Source organism: Triturus cristatus, chromosome 11 (genome assembly GCF_964204655.1).
Source record: "Triturus cristatus chromosome 11, aTriCri1.1, whole genome shotgun sequence".
NCBI lineage: Eukaryota > Metazoa > Chordata > Amphibia > Caudata > Salamandridae > Triturus > Triturus cristatus.
This window is the reverse complement of record NC_140594.1, coordinates 991,526,801-991,548,259: the sequence shown is the minus strand read 5'-3', so window position 1 is coordinate 991,548,259 and position 21,459 is coordinate 991,526,801. Positions and strand designations below refer to the sequence as shown.

The 21,459-nt window shown below is 42.6% G+C and overlaps 1 protein-coding gene across 1 annotated transcript in view; it reads left to right on the top strand.

Annotated features, from left to right (window-relative positions):
* LOC146785798 (ceruloplasmin-like) overlaps positions 1 to 9,969 on the top strand; it is a 252,009-nt gene extending 242,040 nt beyond the window's left edge. Inside the window, exons 18-19 of the mRNA XM_085635073.1 lie at positions 3,346 to 3,508; positions 9,343 to 9,969. Of these exons, the coding sequence (XP_085491199.1) occupies positions 3,346 to 3,508; positions 9,343 to 9,389 (210 nt within the window). The 3' untranslated portion in view covers positions 9,390 to 9,969. The remainder of the gene's footprint in view (positions 1 to 3,345; positions 3,509 to 9,342) is intronic.
* Positions 9,970 to 21,459: the final 11,490 nt, after the last annotated feature.

Genomic DNA, 21,459 nt, shown 5'->3' with positions numbered 1-21,459 from the left:
ACACTAAATAGTTATCCTCGTAGACAAATCTCTTAACTGGTCTTGCACCTTCAGATGTGTTCACCTTGTCTGCAAAAATGATTGAATTGTTAACTCTATAGGAGCTACTGTGTAAAGCACTCAGCCACTCTCTGGTCTTAGTCTATATTACACAAAACTGCACAACACATTACTATATGAATACGTGTGACAGGTATGCCCACACATGTGACCTGTACTCACTGGGGCATGGGCCTCAAGCTGCACTTCACAGAGGAGCCACAAGAGAGCTGAAACGACTCTGGGGTTGCTTATATTCCCCACTACAGTGAGCCTCCTGTCTAGGCCATTTGGGCTAGACTCTTCGGACTGGAGCAGGACAAAAATGTATTTATATATATATTTAGATACATATAACTGCTCTCTGTATGAAGAGACATAATGAGAAAAAACGTTATGTAATGCCGCCTAAGTATCAGTGGCAGACATTAAGCAAACTTTGCCCCGCGACACCTCTGGTGTGATGGTTATTCCCAGATCTGGATAATGAACAGTTTGTGCTTTTTGAGGGGGTTGTGCTTTATATCTCTGATATGGAGCTGGAGATTGAAGTCACAGCCCTCACGTGTTGAAGTCACAGCCCTCAGGTGTGTAGTGTAGCAGCCTTCGTCCGTGCCCTAAAGTCCAGTCAGCCAACAATAGACTCACATTGTGATTGACAGAGCACAGTGTGTGTGCGTGTGTGTGGTGCCCCTGTACCTGTAAGTGTTCTGACATCAAATGGCCACCCTCTGACTCCTAATACCACATGGGCCTATGAGGTCTGTCGCTGTCACGATGGGGCCCACTCCTGTCATGATTGTGATAACTCTTGGCAGACTGCAGACATCCTTGACCTAATGCTGCCTAAAGAGTAAAACAAGTAGTTCAGGAAGAGATAACAATTGTGTTATTAGTGTTGAAAGTGAGAAGGACCTGAAAGAATACGGAGTGACCGCACTTCTTTTGTCAGTGATTCAAGTTTAGCACATATATTAGCATTTTAAATGACTTGTCCAGAGACCAATCGGTTAAAAATACATCCAAGTAAAACACAGATTCTTTAAAAATCTATTTGACTTAAATAGTATGTGTTATGTTCCACGTGTGTATTTACAGGAATAGTAAGAAAAGGAAACAAGTACCCCCTGTGAGACAGTAGATCCTGTAGAAAAAGATTTTGAGGTGCCAACTGAATAGGGAGCATACATTTTTCAAAGAAATATTCCATATCGGCCATTTCTGGTCCATCAACCAAGTCTACAGACACGTTATGTGCTCAACGAACCATTCCACAGAATCTTTCCATCCATAAGGATTGAATTTCCATCATTATTTCACGACAGGCATTATGTGAGGGGCCATCACCATCATGTCAAGGGTGTACATAATATGCCTATAATTACAATCATTATATGTGTTCGGCCATAATTACTAGGTCAAAGGTGCCACAACAGGGAAAGAATTACCCTCAAGCACACAAAAGGTGATAGGAGGAATGCTAGCAATACATCCAACAACTGGCAACTGCTCAGGGTAGCATTCAAGCCCATTGTTCTTTTGCCCATCATGCCACCTTAGTTTGGACCCAGCCATTTAAAAAGCAGTCTTTACCCTGCCCAGAAGGAACAGTCTAATCTAGTCTTGGCTGGATCCAATCTGAGGTTCTATGGGGGGCAAAAGACTTATGGGTTGGAATGCTACCCCAAGCGATTGTCAGTGGTCAAACAAATTTCAAGTATTACTCCCATCACCATTTATGTGTTTGAGAGTGATATTTCCCTGTTGAAGCATCGTTGACCTAATTGTTATGGCCTAACGCTTAGTGGTGATAATCCTAGGCATATTGTGGACACTCTTGACATGATCTTGATGGCCCCTCACATAACGCCTGTCTCGAAATAATGGTGGTAATTCTTTTCATACTGGGGGTACCAATGAAATGATGGGTCACACTAGTCTCATACTGTCTGCAATAAATAAAGCCACTTTTTTGGGGGGAAGCTTTGCTGAAAGGGGCATTGTTTCGACCCCTCTTTTTTTCAAAGATAGCAGGGTAGTAGGAAAGCTTGATTGGCATGCAGTAAGGGTAATAAACAATGTTAAGCATAACAATGGACAGCCAATTTTTTTTGCAACTTCTAGTGAAGAACATGATGTTAAATTAAATATTTGGCCCTTTTTTTTTCAAAATGTTCTGTGGGAGTGGAGACAGTAATTCATACCTCGAAACATCTGGAGGTAGTTTGGCTTGCTAGTTCGTTCATTCACTCCATGTCATTAATGCAAGAGATAATCTTATTGTATTAATATAATTTAGACCGTGAGAATACCAATGCTCAAATTGTAAAGGATTTGGATAAACGTTTGTAACTGTAGTTCATTTATCAATTTCTCTTTACACATTTGTAGGGCTTCTAATGATTATGTATAGGGCTTTTGGGTCAGTTACTCGTGACCAGAAAGTGCACAAGTGTGTACGTTCTCTATTTTCATTAAAATTAGATATTGAGGCTCGAAAGATTCTTCTGCAGGCTCAAGCAAGGAAGACATTTTGATCCTAGACTCTTCTTCCATTTGTAGTGGTAGCACTGTAATCAGGATCCAATTCCCACCATTCTAATTTCTATAGTATCTGCTTTATCTGCCTGAATTATGGGGGAAATATTGTATGATTTACTTTGCTCTGGCTCCACAAAAAAAGTTAAAGTACGGTTCAGCCCTGCATAACAAGAGCACAAAATCAAAGCAAACTCCGAAGATCAATATAACACACATATAATATAAAATAATATATAACATAATAATTTGTGAACTTTTTATTTTTTATTTTTGAGGAATCTTTTCTCAATTCACCCACATAGTTCAAATGCATACAATGCATTACTTTTGGAATGCAGTTAATAAACCAAGTATTGATCAATAACCAAATAAACACATATAACAGCCGAAATCAATCTTTATCACATACTCCCTTCAGTTGTATTACAGAATAATGTGTACAGAAATATCTTGACAGAAATATGTTGCCCAAAATACCACTGTAAAACATTGCAAAGATATCATCCAACTGGATGTAGATTTTCTGTTATTAGCTCCTTAGGGGCAATACTTTCTAAGAAATATTTAGGACCCAATATCTGTCAGACAATTCCTTAAAGTGATAGTGTGGGTCCACATCCTCTATTCCCTTCTTTCAAGTGCCTTCAGATCACACACAGGATTATTAACAAAAAAATAATGGAGTGAAAATCTATTTTGTTATAAACATGGTGAACAACATGTTAGCTATCAAGGAATCTTCTTACAGTCTGTGTTTCCTTCTAGACCACTGGAGCGCATCGCTCTGATGTGTTTAACATTTTCCCGGGATCATATCAAACTTTGGAAATGAAAGCTGCATATCCTGGGACCTGGCTGCTGCATTGTCATGTGAATGATCACATCCATGCGGGTATGGAAACTACATATACTGTGATGGAGAAAGAAGGTAATGAGTTAAACATGAAATAATCTTCACTATGGTGTTGAAAGAGGGTCAGAGGAAAAGGCTAATACTAAGCCCATCTAGTTTGCCTGATGTCTTCCTTGGTCAGTTGCACTGATCCCACATATCTTCATCTTGCCTACCTGATGTCTAACCCAAACCTTTTAAAAGTGTAATGCTGTTGTTTTACTATCACCTCCGCTTCACTGATCCTACACTTTTGCTGAAAAACAATACTCCTATGTGTTTGGCTCTATTCCATCCACTTTGCCTCATATTAAAAGCTTTTTCACATAAGGAATGCCATTTATGCAAACAAAATATGTATATCACTCTCTTTCAATGTATCAGGGCAAGGCCTTCACCAGGGATGGCATGGAAAATGGGCCTGATTTTCCCCATCCCTGAAATTACAGACCCCATTGTTGCACGCTTGGGGGTTGATTACTGGTAATTCTGGGGTGGGTAAAATCCTGCTCATTATGATTTGACCCTACTAGTCTACTAACAAATGAGGAATTATCCGGGGAATCTGAATCCTGGGTTTGAACCCCAGGGAGCCCTCATTTTCCCTGGACTTTCACACAGAGATTTCAGCTATTTTCAGCAGTTGAAAGTAAAACACTTATAATTTTGATGGATCGGTAACTGCTATTACTGGCCGCCACGGAATCAAGAGACCACTTGAAATGGAAGCCATACTGTCCAAAGTTTAAAGCCGTAAGATTCATAATGCAAAATGCACACTTGTTTACTAACCTAAACCTAAATTTGTTCTTTTTTGTTGATGTCTCTATTGAGAGCAATGTACACAGGTACGCACACTATCGATTAAGTACATGCCTTCATACCACTGGCATTGGTCTTTCTCTCTCTTCCTATTGTATAATCCTCTTGAGATCATCAGATAGAACCTCTTTCATCTATTTACAATTGGGTAACAGTGTGTACCTCACTTCCCATTTTGCTAACTTCCAGTGTGCTGGTCTTTTTTTAAAGGATTTTATTTTCCTCACTATTGAACACTTATTAAGCATCTGTACACTCTTGCTAATTCATAGAGAAGCAGTCCCTTTATGTCTTGCTGTACTGTTGTCTATGAAGAGTTACTGGGCCTGGATTTTAGATGGCTGGTACAGTAAACCTGCAGTGTGTAGAAAATGTGCTAAATCATGATATGAATTTACAGGCAGTATTTGCTCTACCATAGAGTAAATTCCAGCTTTAATACTACCTCCAGAAATCGGAGGACTTTCTGTGACCACCCAGCTTTAAACCCAGGCCCATACTTTTTCACAACTCCTGCATGAAAATGATGAGAACAAACAGATTCAGCCTAACTTTATTTTCTTTAGAATCCTGTTTGGTTATATGGCTGTCAACTGAATATATTCTGCGCACCACCACGCTTTATCCCTCTGTGTAAACACAACCATTTCGGGCCCCAATTAAATTTTGTGTTCTCAACATCGAAATAATTTATCACATTTGGATGAATGTTCTTCTCAAGTAAAATTATATTGGTTCCAACTTACATATTTTTATTCCTCCTGTTCGCTGGTGATTCAACACGTTAAACAACACTGTTTCGTCATGGTACTGTCATGCTAGGTTTAAACTTGCTAGCCTTTTGTGGCCATTTATGGTCTTTCTTCCACCACTATAAACATGAACCACATCCTGTAAAGCCAAGTGGAATCACTCCTTTATTCCTTAAATGGTTGCAGTTTTGCCACTGGTGTTATCAGCACTTCTTAAAATGTGATCAGGATACAGGGGACACATTTTTGCTACTACAATTTGTACATTGTTGTAGAACACGCCAAAGTCTTGGGTGGTCAGTATTGTAGTTCCTATACACAAGAAATGTCTTCACTCAGATCCAGGGAACTATAGGCAAATTACCTTATTAGATGTGACTGAAAAATGCTTGCAAGACATATTCTAGGTCATCTACAAGACTGGACTTTTGGGAAGAGAACAATCTGGTTTTAGACCAAAATATTCAGTTATGGACAACATAGCAATCTTGCAAATTTTTATTGATAAATATGTAACTTTTAAATCTCAAATTCTTTATAATTTTTTTATGATTTTTCATCTGCTTTTGGTGGATGGATAGGCCTATCTTGTGGAATAAACCTGCTACATTAGGCATCCCATCTAACCTACTAAGATTAATATTCACACTGCATCCATCTACATGATGTAAAATACTGTTAGGTGGGAGTAAGGGTTCAACGCCAAAAATAAGAAATAGGTTGAAACAGGGATGCCTATTGGTGCCACTATTTTGTTTTTTCTATTCCCTCACAATTAACCTGCCCTCTTTTTACAGGCACAAAACCTCCCGCCTATATTTTAGTCTCACCCCCTCCACAAATTGATCTACACTGAAAATACAGTTATCTTTGACCTAACGCAGATTGCTCTGCAGTGCAATCTTGATATTTTGGACGTGCATGCTAAAGAGAAATTTTCTTAAATTGAATGTATCCAAAACTCAAATTGTTGTTTTAAAGGGTAGGAAACACTGTAAATCGTTCAGAAGATATTTAGTGGTTGAGTGACTGGAGCAGGTTAAGCAGTATACCTACTTTTGTAGAATATTTTTGCAAGACTTTGCAAATAAACATCATTTTGAATAATTAGGGAATAGAAGCGCATGCCTTTCCCGGTGCCCCCTAACAGGTTTTATATTGCAGTGGGAAAGAGACATTTTAGCCATTTGTTGATTTAAAACCAAAATCCCTTCTGTCTTATCTTATGCAGTTGAATATACTCCCATTAATAAATGGCCTTTTATGAAAAGCTATGAGAGTGAGATCCTTCGAAGAATCTGCATGCTTGGCTCATCTGTTCCGGTTCATGCCAGTACATTAGCCAAGTTTTTAGCATAAATATTTAGTTGGGCATATAGTATAATGCACGCCCCTAGCGGTTCTCTATGAAACATTTGAGACAGAAACTTTTATTGTGCCTAAAAAGTATTCTACCTTTATGGTAAATCTTCAACTAGCGCTAGAAAGATTTGAGTGTAGGTTGGATATCTACAGGGATGGTCAACCGGGCAATTAAGACTTTTCATAAGAAATGCGGGCCCAAAATGAAGTTACATTCTAGATAGCAAGCATTGTGTGGGCTTAAAATTCTATAACACTTTCCCTGATTTAGTAACTTATAATCAGCCCCAAATTTACTAGTCATTAATTTTAGAACATAAAGTAAGAAGATGTATATTAGAGTTAAGATAAGGTATCCTCCCCTTGAAGGTATATACAGGTAGATGGCAGGCCAAACGCAGGATGCCGCCCTATGTCCTTAATGTTGGGAAGGAAATCAAGATTTTTTACATGTAATTTCTATATATACAGCATTGGTAGAGCCACAGAAATGTTTTTCAAACCTACTATATATAAAAAAAGATTAACGGATAGAGATCAGTTTATAGGTTTTATAAGGTTTCCTCAGGAAGAAAGTTTGTTTTAACTTGTACAAATTTAAGAGTTTTTTTGAAGGAATTTTTAATGTTATGTGTAAGGGTTGTTTAAGTTTAGAAATAGATGTAATGAGATATGTCATGTTAATTGTTGATCTCAGTAGAGGTACAAATAATTATATACTGAACTTTTGAAATTTACTAGAACTTCTGAAAGATTCAGTTACAACAGTTGGCCATACAGACTGCATGGTTAAACGTTCAGATTTGATGTCCATTGAAAAGCCTTGTAAATATTACTAATAAATCAGGCGCCCATTTGATGATTCTTCAACCACCTAGGCTTCAGCATGTCACATTTCGGCAGATTCTTCCAGGGGCTGGCAGGGAAAGATAAGAGACAGTGTTAAAAAACGTAAGCATTTTCATTCTAGCTCCCAAAAGAGTTTGTTCTCAGTTTTTATACCTAACTTAATATGACCATAGGCATTTGTGTCAAATTCAGTTATTTGATATATAGTAGTATTACAAAAAAGTGTTGACCAAATTTTGATGAGTTAAATATTGCAGATATCTTCACAGTTGAAAAGGCATTCTCTGATTTGTTTATATTAGTAACGTTTGACGAAGCTGAGCAAACAAGTTCACCTTATCAGTCACTGAGCACACAATTAAAGAGGTGTCATAAAGAGTTAATTTGCTGTACAGTTAGACACCATTTTGCAACACTGCATGGACTTAAACAAACTTTCAGTATGTATTGCTTACTGGTACTTGTTAAATTTTGTGTAGATCCATCATGGGAGGGGAGAGGCAAAGTTAAAGGAAGGGGCATAAAAGCTCTGATTTGCTAATACTTTTGGCACTGTTTGATGAATAGGTATGAAATGTGGTAGGCAGTTTGCAAGTTAAGCCTGCCACATTCTTAAACTCTAATGGATAGGAGGAATTGTATCATCTGGTTAATGCAATCAGTTCATTTTCTGGGATCTGTTTCTGACAATAAATGTACTCCAGTAGTCTGCTAGGATTTTTCAACAGCTTTAAATGGACTATGCTCATCCAAATTATCACAATAACGTTAAATCCTCCAATTCACTATAAATATGCAAATTGCATACTCCTTTTCAATACCACGTGGCAGCTTCTTCTTAGTGCAGTTTGTTCCTTCGTGCAATAGTCATGACAGACATTGGCACTATTTTATTCACAATTGTGGTGTTCTGTGTGCCATATTCAGTGAGAAAAGCTACTTTTAATCCCACAATGCATCATAGGCAAGCAAGAGATCACTGTTATTGTCATTGTATGCAATAACATTTTCCACAGCAGCACTGAAAACACAAGTGAAGTAATCTGTTTTTGAATCAGACGTTCACATATGCTTAAACAGCATAATGGATAACTATAAGATTAACAGCATCATCAGCTGTTGTTCCACATTTTTGTGTTATTTTATTATTGAAGATGTGGCCTGGCAAATAGGGAAAGCATGAAAAAGATATAAAAAAATATGAATTTATGAAAATAAAAAAACATGAATAGCAGAAGTGTGTCATGCCTGTTCTCGAACCATAAATAAAGATGTACACCTTTATTTATTTTTAGAGATTCAAAATAACCTCATGCTTCATGTTGTGAATCTGTGAAAAATGGAGTAATGATTTTTATGCGTGTTGTGCAACCGAGGGTTAAGAGTTATTGTGAGAAATATCTTAAATTGCCAATTACTATAAGGCGCTAAATAAGAGTAACAATGGCACATTTATAACGTGAACATTTGAGGTAATTCCTACACTGAATTTAAGAATGCTAGGCTGGTGAAGGTTATTTGGAATTAGTATTTCAATCGGCGATTAGAAGTGATTGGAAACTGATATATTTGGCCTTAGTCACCTTTCTTTTCATTGAGTCAATATAATTTGCTCATAAAGATAAAGTGCTTGAGATCACGTGACTGAAATGCTAGTTAAGCAGACAAATCCGATCTGTATACAGATCTCAGGTAAGCCGTAGGGCCATTTCAAGACCTGCACATAAAAAGTTAATATTTAAAGGGGGTTTTCATGTAGTAGTCTCTAGTATACTAAAATAAAATGCCACATAGGTTTATTTGAGAGCACAAATATAGTCACTAGCAGGGATATGTTTGCATATGGCATTTCCTCTACCTTCATACTTGGATCATTATGAAGGAGTCATATTCAGTTAAAAATTTAATGTTTTCAAATTTTGGGGACTGTATTTTTTGCTCTTATATGGAAAGCCATACACGCAATGTCAAATGTAAAAAGTCCTCAAATAAATCAAGTGAAATGACACTACTGAAGATCTGAATGTTCAATATTTTTTTTTTGATTATTCTAACCATCTTTATAAAATGTATTTTCTCATGCAGAAAAACCATCTATTTTGCGAAGAATTGCAACTCACCTAACCAATTAGCAAATGTTGCAGTGAAGAAGATCAAAACAGAACATCAAACTAGTGAAGACTGCAGAATTAAAACCACTGACAGTTTTTTGCCTGGAGAGACATCCACAGTGCTTACATTTCAAGATGATGAGTAGTGTCTTTGAGGAATACTGAATACATGGCACCAGTATGTTCAAGGAAATGCGCATAAACTGCAATTATTACAATAGATTTGAAACATGAAAAGTAAAATAATTATATTGTTGTACAAGGAAAGTTCAGTGCAGAATATGGGAATGAGGTGTCACCTGTGTATTATGTAGTGCATGCAGAGCACAAAATTCACTGTCAATAAACCATTGTCATAAAATAAACAAAAAGTTAAATACATATGTATGAAAAAAAAATAATGTTTGGCTTTGAGTTTCTAAAATACAATGAGACAATTTATCTCACTTATACAATTATAGCTTGAAGTATTAATGAAGTTATTGTCATTTTTAGGTCATCTTACAAGCGATAGGCAGTCCTGAAACCTATGAAAATTGAAGGGTAACATCTCTATACATTTGAAGTTATATTTAATAAAAAACTGACATTTCTTTACACTAAAAAGGAAGTAAACTCAATATTACCTAGGGAGTTTGTGAAAGGGGTTTTGTTGTTCAGACTCATTTAGAGAGGCCTTTAAAAATATGTGATTGTACATGTATCAAGATAGGTTCCCTTTAGAATTAAGGGTTAAATTGAAAATTGTCACCTTTTTTTCTCCTTGGAATTTCTTTGAAATCGCTGCTCTAACTTGTTAGAACACGTCTATAAACACATACTTCTTTTTAGTCAAAAGGACATTTGTAAATGTGCGTCCCACAGCTTATACCTAAGTTTGGAGCACATAACCAACTATTTTTGAATTTACAGAGAATTCTATGAGTGTTCTAGGGAAGCTACGGCAACCCAGTGTGGGGACATGAATGCCACGAGATTGACAAAAGCTCACAAACTAGCTTGATTTGGGTATTCCACTACTCCTGATTAAACAATTTTTATTGGGTTTTATCAACTTTAGACAGCAGTTTTAGTAGGATACGAACCAAAATGGGTAGCATTCTTATTTAGACATTAACAGTTGTAGCAGGATAAGACCAAAAACGGAGAGCAATCTTCAGATACATTTCAACTTCAGTACATGGAATAGACCAAGGTTCAGTACCTGCACAAACAATAGGCTAGGAGTGATCTGTTCTGGCTTGTAGTGATCTAAAATGTTAAAATCCTTCAGCTATGTGATGCTATAAAATTGCCTCACTATGAGTCCTAGAAGGCTGAGGGGTGAACCCAATGAATAATGGGGATGGGTTGTAGAACTTGAAAAAAAAACAGGGAGAGCACAAGCAATAATGGTATAATGATGTGAAACAGAATTTTTTTTGGGGGGGGGGGGGTTGCGGAGTGAGTCTGAACCCTGGCGTATTATGATGAAGGGGGTGGGTAGCCGGGGACCAGAGGCCTTTAAATCTGGGATGGTGAGGGAAGGGGGTCCTCTTCAGCCAGGTTCTTTTACTGCATGAGCATAGCATCCCAGGCAGCGGCTATAGGGCACCGGTGTATACAACGGGCTTCCTTCCAATACAGTGCAGGGCTTTCTGCCTCTCCCCATCTGAGTAGTGCCTTGCGCCATTATGAGAGAGCCAGGGGGTGTTGGGCCCTCCAGTGCATGGTTAGTAGACGCATGGCCAACAGGAGGGTGTGGTTGGCGAAGGGCACCCATACCTTCATATATTTTTATCTCAGAAAATAACTAAGGTTATGGCCTTCCATTAATTTAATGTGGTGAGTTCTGTGGTCTTGGTTAGTGAAGCATGTACTGTGTGCCAAAAAGCTTGCTACGCTGGGGCAGGACCAGAGCATATTCCGAAGGCCACCAACCTATGTGAGACATCTAGGACAAGTGAAATAGTTGTGCGGAACATACAATTTAGTCGAGAGGGTGCACAATAAGCCCTATGGAGAATCATATTTTGGATACAAGTGTTCCTTGAAACAGTCTTAAGGGACTCCATGGCTCTAGACCACTTGGTTGGTGTCGTGAAGAGGTCTTAAGAACTCCTCCCAAACATGTCAAAGGTAAACCAGAGGGATGTCTGCATGTTCTCTAATAGCTTTGTATATCCATGCAATGAGGTGTCGACCTCCCTCCATGAAGTATTGAATATGTATCACTGCATGGGTAGGCAGTTCTTCGTCCAGTGCTCCCCATAATGATTGAAGTGCCACCAGCAATTGCCTGTATGTTGGTAGCTGTCCCGGGGTAATGTACAGTCCTGACCAATTTGCTCCAATGTAATGATCTGGACATCCTGGAAGAGGTCTCTCACCATTTCAAAGGAGTGTGCGTGCCATTCTGACAGCTGCTCAGCCATAAGTGGACCTAAATTCCGGTCCCAGAACATCCACAGTATACTTCTTGAAGAGTAACTCAGTTGCAATAGTACTCCATGCCAATAGTTTATTTTACAAGTGCAACTCCTGGTTCGGTTTTTGCAAATTAAACTCAAAACAGTGATCAGTGAAGAAAAATACCTATATAGGGTATTGTACAACAATAAGCCCATAAAAAGCATATGGTGCTTATTAATTCCTGTATGATGGAGCCTCCAATCTGGCCATATCCAAATTATAAGTCAAGAATACCAAGCACCTCAATGTTCTTTATATGACACAACTTATGGGTTATCCAACATAACACACAATTTAATATTCCTACTTAGTCCCTGGTTCCAAAATACTAGGGGGCGCACTATGTGGGTTAATAAGAGCACTGTGTTTCAGTTTTTGGGCCCCAATAATATTGGGCTTTATGTTATCAGATGTTCAGTATGGCTTTCACGCTGGAGTTTCAATGGTGGACCAATGTTTGAATTTGTATATGATCCTTAACAAGTACACCTTTGCCCGTCTTAGTACTATCCACCTGGCCTTTATGGACCGGTCTTCCGTGTTTGATTGCGTTAATAGAACCAAGCTTTGGCAGATCATGTTGTCAGTTGGAGTGGATAGAGATATTGTTCTTTTTTTGAAGGACCTCCATAGAGATACTAAGGCGGAGGTTCATTAAACAAAAGACCTTAAGGTTATCCGACAGTTCTCAATACAGGCAGGGGTTCAGCAAGGCTGCATCTTGGCTCCTTTTCTTTTTCATTTATATGTCAACAGCTTGGAGCAGCTCCTTTTGGAGTCAAAAGTGGATTGCCCCCAGATGGGACGGTAAAGTCTGCCCATACTATTGTATGCTGCCAACGCTGTCCTTATGGCTCAGACAGCTAGGGGCTGAAGTGTTCCAGGAGCTCTCCCTGATTAGTCTTCAATGGCGCAGAGAGTTCATACCAATCATCAATTGCTTCAGGACTAAGGACGTCTCATGTTTCATACAGCTGGGGTCACACATTCAGACGTATCTTCTGCTGGGAAGCCATGCTGCACTAGGTCAGATCTCTGTCTGACGCTCAGGTCGTATTAGACCTTCCTGATGATGTGACTCAATACAGACTAAAAAGGTCTGGACTTCGCCCCTACCAGATGCCCCTACCACTAGCAAAGACTGTCAATACCATCAAAGGGGAGGAAGCCTGATCACAGCACGATAGCAGAAGAACAGACATAGTTCTAGACCGCCTATTAGAGGCAGAGAGCTGCCAAGCAGCAGAATCACCTGGGTGAGACCAATTGTTGGACCTGTCATTCTTAGGGTGGTCTCCCCAAAACCTTTTGCCTGCTCAACTCCTCTTCTGGCTGAATCTTTTTGTTGGCCTTAGGACTGAGCCCTTTATCACTGCAGACCAGTGCTAAAATGCATGTGCTTCTCCCCTAAACATAGTGAAATTGGTGTACACATGATTGGCATATTTTGTTTAATTATAAGTCCCTTGTAAAGTGGTATCAATCAATCAACTAGTACCTTATAACTCTGCTTATTACCCAGAGGGTATCAGGCACTGTGCTGCAGGGTATAGTATACCATATAGCGAGGGCCTGTCATCTAAATGCTTATAGTGGGAATGCAGTACTGGTTGTGCCACCCACAAAAGTGGCCTTTCAAACTGGTCTCATGCCTACCATTGCAAGGTCTGTGTATGCAGTTTACTGCCACTTCGACTTGGCATTTAAAACCACTTTCCAAGCCAAACTCGCCTTCTATTACACATAAGTCCACCTAAGGTAGACCCTAGGTAGCCCTAATTGCAGGGGGCTTAATAAGTATAAGGAAGGGCATGTACGTTTGAGTTTTACATGTCCTGGTTGTGACAGACTGGTAAATTGGTTTTCCACTACTGTGAGGCCTACTCCTCTCATAGGCTAGCATTGGGGATTCCTTAATACACTTTTAAGCTGTAATTCTGGATTAGATAGAAGTAGCTGCATCATGTTTTATATCTTTGGACTAGTAATGAGAAATCCTTTTTAGTGGTAAAGATGGATAGAACATTACTATTTAAGAAATGCCACTTTTAGAAAGTTCTTAATTTAGCTTAGTGTCCCTGCAGGCTGTCTCTAATACCCGTCTGGGAGGGTTGACAGCTACACTTTGTGCATTTTCTCTAGACAGCCACATACACAGGAAGGGTGGATGTGCCAGAAAATTCACTTCCATTCTGAGAGCTCTTACTAGGCAGGATGAGAGGGGGGAGCGGACACTTATACCTGAATGGGCATTGTCCTGTGTCCCACACAAAGGGCTGATAACCCCACCACAGTAGCCTGGAAGGCCGGGATGAAAGGGGACCTGTGCACTTCAAGGGCCTGCTTTGAAGTCACCCACACTTCAAAGGCACATTTGGGTATATGTACTGAGGTCTGACCCTACTAAGAAAGTACAGTACCGGACCTGTGAAGAACTCTGCCCGGAGTAAAGATTGCAGAGCTACAAGGATTGCCACTTGGCTTGACTACTGCTCTGGAAGTGCTGCTTATCTGCTTTGCTGTGCTGACCTGCTGATCTCTGCCCTGCTGAGGACAAGGACATCTCACTTCAACCCAGAGTGACTCCAAGGGCTTGCTGGCTTGCCCCCTAGTCTAAAGTCTTAGGGCCGTCAAAGACTTCCTTCAACTCTGCAACAGCACCAGGACACTGCCATCTGTGAGTCCTGCCCTTCCAGGTTGTGCCACTCCGGTCCTGGGCCCTCGAAAGGTGATGTTTGCTATCAAGAACCATGAAAATCGGCGTAGTGCCAACTTTGCACCAATCGGAACCAATGTATTGGCTGCCGACGCATGAGCTAATCGACGATATCACTTCGAAGGACTGCGAGGCTCAACAACCACAGACAGTGCTACTTGATGACATAAAGGGGTTATGAGTTCATCGATGAAGCCTTCATCAACTGTGCAGACCGACACTTTGCCTGCATTCACAGGATTGGCGCGGCGCCCCTTTGAATCGAGAATTCAATGTTTTCTCCATTGAAGGTACTTTTTGAGCCTGAACCGCGCGAGTCTTGTAGCCGGCCTGCCCTCCATCACAGTCAGCCTGAACTTTGAATTCACCACGGTCCACAGCGACCTCAAGTAAACCCAAAGCACTATTTAACTCTAAGCACTAGATTTTTAATTAATTTTTATAAATTATTAACTCCAGTTCTAATATTATGATTTTGTTGTTTTGGTCTTGTTTTACTCATACAAATCTAATCTATTTCTAAATCTGTGTGGAGTGTTTTTGGGTTTTTTCCATTGAGTTACTGTGTGTGTTGAGCAAATACTTTACACATTGCCTCTTTGAATAAGCCCGGCAACTCTGTGCCAAACTACTAGAGGGTGAGCGCAGGTTATCTTTTGGTGTCTATCTAGCTTATCCCGACTATGACTGTGGTCCCTACTTTGACAGGGTGCATACTTCTGCCAACTCGAGACCCAATTTCTAACACTGAAAGTAGTGGGTTTGCACGCAGCCTAGGGTCCCCTGCTCTTATAAAACAATATACAGGTGAGGTAGTTGATGGAGGCTACTTTCCTACAGATGCCTGACAGGCGATTCTCGACCAGGGCATTGCCCGCAGGACAACAATTGACATTTTCCATGATGGAGTAGTTGAATGTTATATTGTTTTAGTTGTTGTAGTTCTAGAGGCACTCTTGTGGTTTGACACCCAGTGATGACCTTTGACTACCATTATTTTAATTGACTTTAGTGTGTTATTATATCCTAGCTTGGATGTACGACGGTCCTGCATATGCCTGCTTCTCTTACAAGTTTCTTTCTTGCAATCTTGCAGTCTTTCAGTGGGAGCTGTCACAGAGTAGGACAGCCTTGCCAAGAATAGAACGTGTGGGATGTGCATTTGAAAGCGTGAAAGGGAGAAAGAGTTGTGGAATGTACTTTTTGGTCTCGAGGGGCAGTGTTGTGGGCAGTAATGCACACGTGCTCGGTGTTGTACATTGAGAGATGAAGTGTGTGAATCTATAAGCAGTTGTGCATTTCGTTGTATATTGATGAGAATTATGAAGTTCTTACTATTAGCTTTGACATGGCCTCATGTCATCCTTTTTTCCTGGCTTTGCCTTGCTTCAGCTTTTCTGCGTGCACAGCAGCGCTTGCAAGTTGCTTGGGTTATTCACGTTCAAGGTATTTTTGTTTTTTGTGAGGGATTGTTTATGTACTCTGAAAGGCTTTTGTGAGCTTCAAGATAAAGGCTTGAACATGCGAGATTTGGAGAAGGAGACGTGAGAGCTCCTTCCTGCCGTGGGAATGCTTGCTTGGAACCTGGCCAGTTCTGGTAAGATTCCTCTGGCTTGGGGGGGGGGACGTCTTTCTCAAACCTTAGATTGTGTTTAAAGTTGAGGGTTGCTGACTTGGAAACCGGGAGTTTGGAATCTGAGTGGGGGCAGACGCGTCCACCTCAGAGTGGAACCCTGGTTGCTGAGGCTTTCAAACCCCGGCTGTTTTAACTTCCCCAGTCAGGAGTGGGTGAGATGCGGTGTTTGCACCAGATGATGTATTGAGTTTTGGTTATTGCCATTGTGATGTTTGGCAAGTGGCTTTGATCATTTGAGGTGTTTTCTTTGTGATGTAGGAGTGAGTTGAGGTGCACATCCAAAGTAATCATCTGATATGTGTGTGTGTGTGTGTATATATATATATATATATATATATATATATATATATATATATATATCTTTATGATCTTTTGCAGGACGTCCAGTATATTTGCTTGAGTGTTATCTCATATTATTTGCTGCTTGTTCATTCATCAGTATTATTCATGTATTATATTTATCAAGTGTGTTATTATTGCTTGCATAAAAACATATATATCTCTTTGTGTATTTGAATCTTGTACATTTGACATCTGGGAAAGCCTTTAGGTTAGAGAGCATTGTGCAAAATAAAACCCCAAGCCTTATTCTAAAAGAGAGAGTGAGTCCTTGCATTTTGTAAAATAAAACCCTTTTCTAAAGGTGCTGTGTTGAAGTCTTTTGCAGTGCCGGGTGTTGAGATTATCTGATGGGCGTAATCAAGACATTTGTGTATAGGGGGTTGTTTAGGGGCAAACTATACAAACAAGCTTGGACATGACAGAGCCTTCCTTCTACAGCCCTCAATTCACACTTAGAATTTCAATGATGCGCAGCCTTTACTTACTCTAGTCTCAACACCCCTCCAAGAGTACATGGGGCTAACAAACAAGTTACTTACCTTCGGTAACTATAGATTTTTTTCCTCAGCAGGTCCTCTGGCGTCGGTCGACTCTGCGTTCGTCGTTGGCATGGTGGTCGCCGGAATGACGTTGCGGTATCTACTTAGACGCCGCCCTCGCGCGCTGACGTCAGATCTTCACACAACATTCCATGCTGAAGCGCAGAGCCATGTAAGACACTGACCACTGGTGGACGAAAACTAGGGCTCTGAAAGGGAGTCCCTTACCTTAGAAGTCAGTTTGCAGAACGGGGAGGATGGGTGGGGCGGTAAGGAATCCATAACTAATCTATGTCTCTTACAGTTATATTGTTACCGAAGGTAAGTAACTTGTTCATCTGAAAGAAACAATTAGTTATGGATTCCTCACCTTAGAGTAGATACCCCAGCAATACCAACGCCGGTGGTGGGTCTGCGAACCAAGTTCACACCAGAAAGTCCTGGAGAGCTGAACTGCTAAAGAAGCTGTCTCTCCGGACTTGGCTGTCCAAACAGTAGTGTTCGGTAAACTTGTGCAGTGAAGCCCACGTAGCTGCCTGGCAGATGTCAAGAAGGGGGACTCCAGGTTCCAAAGCAGTAGTGGCTGCCGTCACCCTGGTGGAATGGGCACGCAACCCCACAGGAGGTTCCTTTTTCTCTAAGGAATAGCAGATCTTGATGCAAAGAACGACCCATCGGGAGATGGTTAGTTTCTGCACGGCCCAACCTCTCTTGGTGCCCACATAGCCAACAAAGAGCTGGTCATCCACCCGGAATTGTTTTTGCGATCCAGACAGAATGAAAGTGCATGTTTTGGATCCAGACGGTGGAGCCTCTCTTCCTCTTTAGAAGGATGCAGAGGCAGAAAGAAGGTGGGCAAAGTGATGATCTATCCTATATGGAAAGAGGTAAAAACTTTGGGAAGGAAAGAAGGCCTAGTGCTGAGGAAATCTTTGTCCGGATGAAAAGCCAGGAAAGGAGGTTTTGTAGAGAGGACAGTTATGGAGCGGCTCGAAAGGAGCACACATAAGGTGTGTACGAACCAGGTTCAAGTCCCACTGGGGCATCACAGAAGGAGTTGGAGAAAACATGTGAGTAATGCCCTTAAGGAAGCGATTTACAACAGGGGACTTGAGGAGAGAAGGCTGGTCAGGCAGCCGAAGGAATGCCAAAATGGCCGAAAGATAGCCTTTGAGAGTGCCCAGAGCAAAGCTCTGATGGGCCAAACAAAGAATGTAGAGGAGAACCTCTGAAAGGGGGGCAGAAAGGGGATGCACAGCCTTTGCTGCGCACCATGCCACAAACTTGTTCCATCTACAGGCATATACCGTTTTGGTGGAGGGAAGCCTGGCTGCCAAGATAACGTTACAGACTTCGGGAGAAAGGTTGAAATCGGTCTACTGTCGCCGCTCAATCTCCACGCAAGGAGGTGGGGGTTGGACAGGTTCAGGTGGAGGACCGTTTCCTGCTACTGCGACAGAAGACAAGAATGACTTGGGCCGGTTGCGCTTGATCTTCTTCAGCACTCTGGGCAGAAGTAGTATAGGCGGAAAGGCGTATAGGAGGTCGCAACTCAACTCGCAATGAAAAGTGTCGCCTAGCGAGTGCCGCCTTGAAAATTCCAACGTGCAGAACTGCTGACATTGCGCGTTCTCTTCGGTGGCGAATAGATCTAACCAAGGCTCTCCCCACTGCTGAAAGAGACCTTGCACCACATCAGAGTGAAGACGCCATTCGTGATCCATCATGCAGCTGCGGCTGAGTTGAACCACCAGGGATATGCCCTAATGTTCTAGTCATGTCCAAAGGCGGTGAGCCTCTTGACATAGGGTCCCCGACCCCACCCCACCTTGTTTATGGCAGTACCACATGGCGGTGGTATTGTCCGTGAACACTTGCACCACTCTTCCCCAGACAGAGGGAAGGAATGCCTTCAGTGCAAGATGAATCGCCAGAAGCACCAGAAGGTTGATATGGAGCCCAGACTCCGCCGAATACCAGAGGCCTCTGATCTCTGCCTCTCCCAAGTGGCCCCCCCCACCCCGGCAGTGATGCATCTGTCACCACCGTGACCTCTGGTTGGGGAAGGGAGAGGGATCTGCCGTCGACCCAATCCTGGTTCGTTAGCCACTACTGCAATTGGCGTGCAGTGCCCTCCGAGATCTGGAGGCAATCGGAAAAATTCCCCTGATGCTGTGCCCACTGGAACTTAAGGTCCCACTGCAGAGCCCGCATATGCCACCTGGCATAGTCCACCAGCAGGATGTAGGAAGCCATGAGGGCCAGTAGCCTCGGGGTCATTCTGACCGAAACCCAGGATAAAGGCTGAAAGATCGGAATCATAGCCCGAATATCCCAGACTCGCTGCTCGGCTGCATAAGCCCAAAACCACACTGTGTCCAGAACCGCTCCGATGAAAAGGAGCTTCTGAGAGGAAATCAGGTGTGACTTCTGCACATTGATGGTAAACCCCAGCAAATGCAGGAGGTCAGCTGTAGTCTGATGGTGAACTTTGCTGCGTCCCTCCCATTGGCAACAGCACGGGAGAGCACGGCCCTGGCCTCCTCCAGGCACTGTGGCAGCACCTGCGCAACTGTGTGCCACACCGAGTGGGAGTAACGGCCCAATAGACCTGCGGTGTTCACCGACCGCAGTCCCAAGCTGGAGGAAGAACACATCTTCTTCCCAAGGTGGTCCAGCTTCTTGGATTCCCTATCAAGTGGTGTGTTAGGGAATGCGCCTTTACGTTGAGGCTTGGACTACCAAGCTCCCAGGGGTAGAATGGGAAGACAGGAAAATGGGGTCATCCTGTCCACAGTAGCCTCTGTGTTGGGGTTGGACCAAGTGCGCAAAAGGATGTCCGTAAGGGCCTCATTGAACAGCAGCAAGGGCGCCCAAGAGGCCGCTGCCTGTTGAAGCACCTCTGTCAGGAGGTGAGTCCTGACCACCACCGTAGGAAGCTCGAGGTGTAGGGCTTCGGCTGCGCTATGCAAAACCACTATGTACGGTGTACCCTCCTCCATAGCCACGGTAGGGGGAGATAGCATGCCAAGGTCTGGGGAGGTATCCAGATCACTGGCCTCACCCAACTACTCTCTCCAGTCCGGTTCCTCCAACTGGTCTGCAAGAGTGTCCACAGACCCCTCACAGTCCTCCTCACCCTCTCCTGGTAGCCACTCAGGGTGGTAGGAAACATCAGGAGAGAACAGGGGTACAAAAGTGCCGGTCGGCGCCGCTCCCGACGTCGGTCCGCCTCTGTGTCCTCATCGAGGGGGAGGCCGGGGTCGATGCCGGCCAGGAACACAACCGCTGTCGGAGGAGGCGGTGGTGGGGTCTTCACTGGATTCGGCACCGGAGAAGGTGTCACGAGGTCGACCGGCGCCGATCCGGATCCAGGCCTGGATCCTTGGGGCCCTACACCGCCGGCATCAAAGGCCTAGAGGCCCCAACCGAGTCCATGGAGTCCGAGGGCACGCCTTCGGAGTCGGGCTGCCCTAAGATGGAATGCAAGGCTTCGTAAAAGCTTTGAAGCTGGGCAGGGGTTGCTCTGGCCCCTGGAAAGGGAGGGAAGGCCTGAGTTGACCCAACAGGCTCCGCGGGTGGAGCCAGATGACTACCTTCCACTTCCAACGTTGGCCGACGGACGGGGAGAATGCGAAAGAGCGACAATGCTCCTTCGCCTTCTTCTTATGCTTCGACTTACCCAAAGACAAAGACTTTGATGATGAGTGGTGGTGGCTCTGCGACCGGTCCCGCGACCTCCCTTCGACTGGGACTTCGAACACCGCAGAGCTGACTGCCAAGCCTCGAAGCTTTCAGGATCACTCTCGCAAAGAATTTGGGTTCATGGCCAGGCAATCCGAGCACGACTTCGGTTTGTGGTCACGCTCCAGGTACCAAAGGCACACGAGGTGCAGGTTCGTAACCAACATTAATTTGCAACATGAGTCGCAAACGTTGAAACCGGTCCGACGTGACATCCCTTTGTGCACCAGAAGTCTATCAACTCAAAAAAGATGTTGACAAAAGTCGCAAAAACAAAGTAAAAAAGTGACTCGGGGTACTGCTTTCGCCGAATCTGTGCTGTCTGGTGCGGAAAAAGAAAGAACTGACATCAGTGCACAAGGGCGACGTCTAAGTAGATACCGCTACGTCATTCTGGCGATCACAACGCCAACGACGAACGCGGAGTTGGCCGATGCCACCTATCGCCATGCAGTGGTTCTGCTGAGGAAAAAATTCTCTGGATCCAGTCTGACGCCTGGGGGTAATTCTAAGGTGAGGAATCCATAACTAATTGTCTCTTTCAGATATTGCTACGTATGACTTGATACCACTGATATCAAAATAATTTGCCTCAATGTGTGAAGCTTGAATAACCCGATCAAGAAACCTGCAATATTGTTCCCATTAAAACAGGGTCCGGAG